This window comes from Polyodon spathula, chromosome 10 (assembly GCF_017654505.1).
Source record: "Polyodon spathula isolate WHYD16114869_AA chromosome 10, ASM1765450v1, whole genome shotgun sequence".
In the NCBI taxonomy this organism is placed as follows: Eukaryota; Metazoa; Chordata; class Actinopteri; order Acipenseriformes; family Polyodontidae; genus Polyodon; species Polyodon spathula.
This window is the reverse complement of record NC_054543.1, coordinates 18,945,075-18,953,218: the sequence shown is the minus strand read 5'-3', so window position 1 is coordinate 18,953,218 and position 8,144 is coordinate 18,945,075. Positions and strand designations below refer to the sequence as shown.

Below are 8,144 nucleotides of genomic sequence, written 5' to 3'. Positions count from 1 at the left end.
TAATTTTACATTTCCTCTCTAGATACAAAAGACCCACAAAGACCTTTCTTTAAACAAAAATAATCATATTTTTTAACCCTTTTGTTTATTTCAGGGTGATGGAGACAGACGCTTGTGGAAAAACATACCAACTATCCTGCGGAGCACCATAAGCGTTCTTGAGAGGATTCTTGACAGCAACAGCACTAGGAAGATTGTTGCAGAGAAACCAGACTTTTGTGAGTATAACAGAGACTAGGCAAATCCTTTCTGAAGCTAATAGCTATTTAGGGACCTGGTGCCTATCCATGATGATGCAACAAAGATCGTAGATGGTATTATATCTGTTATGAACCACTCACACAATGATATTTACTGGAATACAAAAGACAGCACAGAACCCTGGATTCACAAAGAATAGCACTGTGCCAAGCCTGTTGTCTTTTCATAGTGTGCAGAATCCTATCTATTATAAAAGCAATACATTTAAAAGGTATTACCCAGAAGTGGGGGTATTGACTTTGGAAGATCACCCTTGTAACAGTTTATCAAATCTTCCCCATTGCACCCCTAAAGGTCATTAGTGCATATCCCTGAGAGTCTAAAATGATTTCCAAAAATGATATGTGATGGTACAGGAGCTTTTAGCTAACTCCACTCCTGTATTTGTTTATATATGCGTAGGTGGCACAACTTGGTACTCATGATATTTTTGGGAGGATTGCGTATCACATGGATAGTTAAAAAACACATATTTATCATATTCTCTAACTAGGTTTGAAAAGCACAGCGTTAGAAACGGAAGTCGCCTCAGATGATGACAGCACAAGTTCTGATGACACATACTATACCTGCGTTGAGGTAGAGACTGACAAAACCTCTGACGGCAAAGTATTTCCTTTTCAATTCTTGTGGTGTACCATCAAAGTCATTTAATGTGGTTTTAGAACACTGCAATCTAAAGCAAGTGTGTAATCACACAGGAACAAAAGGAAATGGCACACAAGTCATTGCTCATGAGTGTAACATTGTTTAAAGACAGTTAAGTATATGAAAGTAGTAAGGGCTTAAGGTTAGAGTTAGGATTAGGGCTGGGGTTAGGGTTTGGGCAATGGCTCTATGAAAATTAATGGACTATTCTGTTTATGTAGAAGTACAATGGAAGGGAAAACTAAAAATGTTAAAACCTCAAAACACTGAATTAGAAGAATTGTCGTTCTTTTCTTAGGTCAAGCTGCACATTTGTTTAGAAATTTGGAAGAATGTGATTTCACCAGTCAATCTGTCATTGAACTTGAATGAATGTAAGAAAGATACTAAAATGAGATCAGATGGGGGAAAAAAGTCACTCAAATATGAAAATCCCATGCTAAATCTCTCAGCACATTCATGGCTCACTGACCATGTTTGATTTGCCGATGAAAAATTAAAAATCTTACAAAATGTATGTCTTCGGTCTATCAGCTTTTCCTGAAAACATAGTAGGGCTGATTTTCCACTGTAGTCAAATCACATTTACTTTGGAGGGGGCAATATACATGCGATTCGTCCATAGGGGTAATTTAGACTATAAAATTTGAGTTCCACTTAAAGCATTGTGTTAAAGAAATTAGAATGCAACCAAATGTAAGAGCTTTGCTTTATGTTTTAGTATGCAGATGCAAGAGGAGATGAAATGATAGGCAATAATAATTCTCCAGATGGTATACAACAGCTGAGGTAATTACAGTAAATCCTTTTGCAATTGTAATAACCAATGGAAAACAATGCACATTATATCCTACACAGAGGAGATTTTTCTTGTTTTTATTAGAGGATACACCATAGAGTAGGTATTGTGGATTTAGGACCCACAACCCCCTTTGCAACTATAAGCTTTTAAATAAAGAAGAGTGATAGCCCTTAATGCCTCATCTCTATATACCTTCTCTTGTTCTAAACAGAACTGACATCACTCTTTCTATTCCTCCTGTAGACTCTTTTATTTAAAATGCCAGGGAGATACAGAAATGTCAGACAAAATCTACAAGATACGTCAAGCTTTTGAGGTACATTAAAGGAAACGTTTATTTTACAGTGAAATAACCAAAATATAGCTTTCCTTGATAGCAACAGAACTCATTATGTTCCTATTTTACGTTTCAGCTCTTGTTCATGGATTCAGAAGTCAGGCGATTTGTGAGAGACGCTGGGAAGATTATTTTAGGAGGGATAGTTACTTTGGGAAAAAAGGTATTTGATGCTAGCATACAGAGGAAAAGTATATGTGTGTAAGACTATGGTATTTCATATTTGCTTTTTTTAAATATGAAAAAATATTCCCACCTCTTCTACAAATTGTATTAATCCTGTGATGTGAATGTATATACATATAATTTATATATGTATAAAAATATTTTTGTGGTAAAATGCTAAATAAAGAATGATGCATTGGTAAATGCAACACAAATGTTCTTATCCTGATTTGTCCATCTCTGATCACTAGTAAAGGACCATAAAAGTTATCCTTCAAATTACTTTTAACATCTGTTTGAAACCAATCTTGATCATTGGAAATCTCTGTGGCATACATCCTCTGAATGTGGTTGATTTTTGTACATCATGTTTAGGTATAATGCTTTATCTAATTAGAGTTCACAAAATGTCCAATTTCAGAACATGCCAACAACAATTAGTGCAGCTCAGATTTAATTCTAATAATCAGCACTTTTCTCTTATGTCCTTATGTAGAAGCCTACAAACTTTTTCAACTATTATGACCAGCTGACTGAATTTCTTGAAGAGCCCTCAAACTGGGATACAATTAGAAGAGAATTATCAGCAGCAGGGGTGAGTATAGTTAGCTCTTGACCAGCATTTCCGTGTCCATCACAAGTATTCTGTTTACAGTATATAACACGTGCAAAGTATAGAAAATAACATTTAAACCTAAATTAAACAGCTGCATTCAGAGAACTACTTTCCTTAGATCCAACTTACCTGCTTAGCAATGCAGTCTGATTTGAAAATGCAATTCTCCTGCTCATTTTGCCATTGAATTTGAATTAACAAAAGACATTTAAAAATGAGATCCAGTTAAGAAAAGATATATATTCACACTGCAATATTGGATATCAAAAAGGTATATGACACTAGATCTCTCAGCTTCTTCTTTATGTTTTCTTATTGTACTTTTTTTAACCACCTTGACCATATGAAAACCAGCCAATAAACTCTGAGCAGCTAAAAACCAGTGATGCCAGAACTGGAACTGTTTTCATGGATTATAGAACATTATTTATGTTTGGTATCTGGCATAGAAGAATTAAATGAAAAGCACATAGAACAATATCTTTCTTAACCCCTCAGTGTTGTGATTTATTGAAATGTCAGTTTTACACAAAAAGCAAACTCACTATATCCACTTGTTTTTCAGATGAAGAATTTCACGTTCTATGATATTTTCTTTGACTTTATTGCACTGAATGTGATTGCGGACACTGAGAATGTACCAGCAGCTGTAAAGCAGCCATTGCAAAACCGTTGGATTTCTGTATCGATGAAGAAAACTGTAAGTCTGTTTTGTCATATGCACCGTATGAATCATAGGTAACAGACCGTGTTATTTGTGTTATACATTCTATGAGAAGACAAGTGCAAGTGAAATGGCAGATTTGAACACTTTATCTAATGCAATACATACAGCAGAAGTACAGTCGAGGTACATCCTGTAATTCAAAGATTGCACTAAATTAACTTTTTCCATTAAGTAAACAAGAATTTGACTGTACCGTACCCACGGGAAATGTGAGTGTTTACAAAACATACTGTATTATAAAGTTAAAGAAGAAAAGTCCCTTGGCTTGGTGCCAGAATGCACAGCCAAATCTGAATTTCTTTTAGTTAAAGAATTACAAATCATGTTGTTTTTCCAGAATGGGCAGGTTCTGGATTTGTTTGGGACATATGATGCTGAATTATACAGAATGTCAGTTTGTAAAAATGCCAGATTAATGGGGCTCTCAAGTGGCGCATCCAGCAAAGGCGCCGGGAGTTCCCAGGAGGCAGCGCACAATTGGTCGAGTGCTGCCCGGGTAGGAAGGGCTTAGGAGGGCTTGTGGCCAATAGGGCGCCCGTGGTTCTGCAGTGGAGCCTCCAGACCTGTGTTGTCCTCCGGCACTATAGGTCTGGTGGCCTCACTGTGGATCTGCATTGTGAAAAATGATGGATTGGCAGGGGCACGTTTTGGAGGATGAGAGTTCCAGCCTCGTTCCCCAAGTTGGCAGGGGGGTTGCGAGCAGTGAGCTGAGGATACAGATAATAATTGGGCACACTAAATTGGGGAGAAAACCGGGGTAAAAAATTGGAGATTTTAATTTAAATTAAAAAAAAAAAGGGGCTGGATTAGTCCAGGTTTTTACTGCATAAATTAAATCCTAGAACAAGGTAAAACCATGCTCTAACGAATATATTACATGACTTATCTAATTTAGTTAGGTCAAAAAATAAGCATGAGAGTATAAGACGAGAGCACAGTGGATACAATCCAAAACAGGGTCTAGGCTATTCTTCGATGAACAAGGTATTAGGAATCTACTTGCACCTAGGCATGTATAGGGGGTCAGGTGGGATTCTATTTTCTGTAACACAGGATGTGAATGTGCAGAGGAAACCAACCATCCTTTACAGTGTCTTTACAGGATGCTAGCAGGATATATATATATATATATATATATATATATATATATATATATATAACATTTTTTGTTTTATTCTATAAACTACTGACAACATTTCTCCCAAATTCCAAATAAAAATATTGTCATTTAGAGCATTTATTTGCAGAAAATGACAACTGGTCAAAATAACATAAAAGATGCATTGTTGTCAGACCTCGAATAATGCAAAGAAAATAAGTTCAGATTCATTTTTAAACAACACAATACTAATGTTTTAACTTAGGAAGAGTTTAGAATATCAATATTTGGTGGAATAACCCTGATTTTCAAGTACAGCTTTCATGTGTCTTGGGATGCTCTCCACCAGTCTTTCACATTGATGTTGGGTGACTTTATGCCACTCCTGGCACAAAAATTCAAGCAGCTCGGCTTTGTTTGATGGCTTGTGACCATCCATCTTCCTCTTGATCACATTCCAGAGGTATTCAATGGGGTTTAGGTCTGGAGATTAGGCTGGCCATGACAGGGTCTTGATCTGGTGGTCCTCCATCCACACTTTGCATTATTTGAGGTCTGACAACACTGCATCTTTTTTGTTGTTTTGACCAGTTGTCATTTTCTGCAAATAAATTCTCTAAATGACAATATTTTTATTTGGAATTTGGGAGAAATGCTGTCACTTGTTTATAGAATAAAGCAAAATGTTCATTTTATCCAAACACATACCTAGAAATAGTAAAACCAGAGAAACTGATAATTTTGCAGTGGTCTCTTAATTTTTTCCAGAGCTGTATATATATATATATATATATATATATATATATATATATATATATATATATATATATATATATATATATAAACTTTTGAAAAAGTGAAAAATAAAATACATTTGTGAGAGTTGCCTGATATTTTGTGTTATTGGTTTCTTTGGGTTTTTTTCATCATCATATGCTCTTTTTCTTTCACAGACTGTTATGTTTTACACCTGGTCACGGATAAAGACCAAGAGGGCATACATGGTGGTAAGAAAAAGACTGAACTGTTTATTTAATACATACTGTACATACAGGCATGCCTTGCTTGATTGTTGATATTTGTGGAGACGGGATTGGTCACATACTCAAAAAAACTATTTTATATTTTTTAAGATAAGACTGCCTATGTTGTGTAGCAAAATCTTCTTGCATTTTATTTACTTATTTCTTTCCATCTCTCCCCAAGGAGCCCAAGGGTTTCTTCTACCATTTATATGAAGTTTATGATTACACACACCCTGAGATTATGTGGGCAGCTTTTGGACCAGAAAGCAAAACAAAGGATTTTTTTTATATACTGAAGGTATGCAGAGCAGCTTTGTGTGGGGCTTTGATTCATGGACATTTTAAAGAACCTTTAATACAATAGCTACATTTGTTGTCTGCCATGTTTTGCTCAGACATTTTCAACGCACTTTCCAGTGTTATCATGCTCATAAATTTGAACCTTTCCTACTTATGAAAAGAGGTCTTCATAGTCAAGTCAGTGAACCGGCTATATATAGGATTAAGCTATCCATGCCAAAATCTCACTGACAATGTTATACAACCAGCAGGAAACTACTTAGAAAGGTAAACTGATTGCTTCTACCTAAACCCAAGTTGTTTTTTGCTAACATTACCAGTGCAAATTGTCAAGTCTTTCCACGCCTACTGTGGACTTGGAAAATGGAAATTGAGGTTAGCTATAACTACAGGGCATCTCAAGTGTACCTCAAGTTTTTATACTAGCATAAGAGACATCTCCCAGTGCACTCAATGCATCCTATGTTTGTTGCTTTTAAGGGACTGTAGTCTTTCCTTTATTAAAGATGTGTCTGCACAGTCAGAGAAATTGGATCCAGTTTCTTTGAAGCAACTTTAACTGTGAAACAATCTGTGAAACAATCTCTTTTGAAGAACTCTGAACATGCTAAGACTCATACAATTTATTTCAAGAGTGGTCACTGAAACATCACCTCTTAGTTCCCTGTGATTGGTTGGTAGGCTTGCAGTGACATATTCAGTTTGTTCTTGGCATGCTGTGTACCATTTCAATGAATCAAATGCCTATTTGTATATGGTATAGGGGTACAAAAAGCCTGCCCAATGTAACACACAAACATGGCCTTTACACCTAGATTGTAGTAAAAGTAAAATGCCAACAAACAGACCTTTTGTCAAATTGTATGTCGAATCTACATTTTATGATGTGACGTACTGTATCTGTAACTACTGTAGAAGGAATATTAAACGTGAACATTTTTTCTTTAAATATTCTAATGTTTTCTGACTGCTATTGGTATATTTTAATCCAAAATGTGATTGTTGATTAAAAGTTATTTTCTTAACAAACATTTGTTTGAGTGATACTTTGAACACTTTGAATGACTCATACAGTAAAATTTGTGGTTCATAATATTCCATTACGTATAATATTCCCTCATGTATAATTGTTGTTCTTATTAGCAACATTTGTAATTTTGCCTTCTCCATTTATTTTCTTTTAGGGACAAATCATTTATTTTATGAAGGACATGTTCAGCTTTAAGAGCCACCAGTTTGATACCCCAGATTTGCTGGCTAAGGAAATCTTTGAAAATCTGGAACAGCGAGTGGAGCTTCTGAGTTCCTACCTAGACGAAGAGCGCAAGACATAAATTACCAACTCTTCATTTTTTAAAGAGACATTAAAGTCGCTTATCAGTGAAAAGGACAAAGAAATATCTATAAAATATAAAACAGCACTATAAAACTATTTGTGGTAACACTCTTACCCTAGATGATAATGGCTTTACTAATTTAGCAGCCTAAATGTGAATGTTATTTTATAGTCAACACAGATTTCGAAAGAGTGGATTTTTAAATGTTAATGAATTCTATTTATGTACGCCACTAATCAACCATGCTAAATATAATTTGGACCTTGTATTCCACAAACCTGCCCAAATGCATTTTAGTTTCCAAAAATCTACATTCCGATACTTTGATATAGGGTCTCCAAATGATCTGTTTCATATCTTCCATCCAAATGATCTGTTTTAACACACCTGCTTCCTAAGCATTGCTGTTTTGAATCTCTCCTGATACTGGGATCGGATCCAAACACCTGTTGCTCTCATTTGTATTTCAAGTTTGGTTGTTTTGTCACCAGATGGCAATTGTAATACCAAGTCATGAAATGTTGTATGTAGGCATTCTTTGGTTAACAAATAAAAATATTAAGGTCAGGAAGCTTTATTCTCATTTGTTTGTTCCTGCAACTTGAGACTGTTTGTTTTTATTTGACCATGGTTCCTAAAAGGTTAAACATCTGGTTAGACAAATATTTCCTTCACAGCGCAAACATCTGTTTGTCTACTTTACATGTCACTCACAAAGGGAGGTAGTTGTTGAACAAGTTAACCTTTAAAAGCCACGCAGTGCTGATATGTGATGCACACTGACCAGTGGTTGAAGTACCACACAACAATCTGTACACTGGAGCAGA

At 35.5% G+C, this 8,144-nt stretch overlaps 1 protein-coding gene across 1 annotated transcript; it reads left to right on the top strand.

Annotated features, from left to right (window-relative positions):
• Positions 1 to 3,400: 3,400 nt before the first annotated feature.
• LOC121321456 (mitoguardin 1-like) lies at positions 3,401 to 7,874 on the top strand. The gene is made up of 4 exons (XM_041260417.1): positions 3,401 to 3,529; positions 5,609 to 5,662; positions 5,862 to 5,978; positions 7,165 to 7,874. Exons 1-4 carry the CDS (start codon positions 3,518 to 3,520, stop codon positions 7,312 to 7,314), a joined length of 333 nt encoding a protein of 110 aa, XP_041116351.1. The 5' UTR covers positions 3,401 to 3,517; the 3' UTR covers positions 7,315 to 7,874.
• The last annotated feature ends 270 nt before the right edge of the window (positions 7,875 to 8,144 follow it).

Coding starts and splice junctions, on each gene's coding strand:
- LOC121321456 (XM_041260417.1), top strand. Junction 5,663..5,861: donor CCAAGAGGGCATACATGGTG/GTAAGAAAAAGA, acceptor TCTCTCCCCAAG/GAGCCCAAGGGTTTCTTCTA. Junction 5,979..7,164: donor ATTTTTTTTATATACTGAAG/GTATGCAGAGCA, acceptor ATTTTCTTTTAG/GGACAAATCATTTATTTTAT.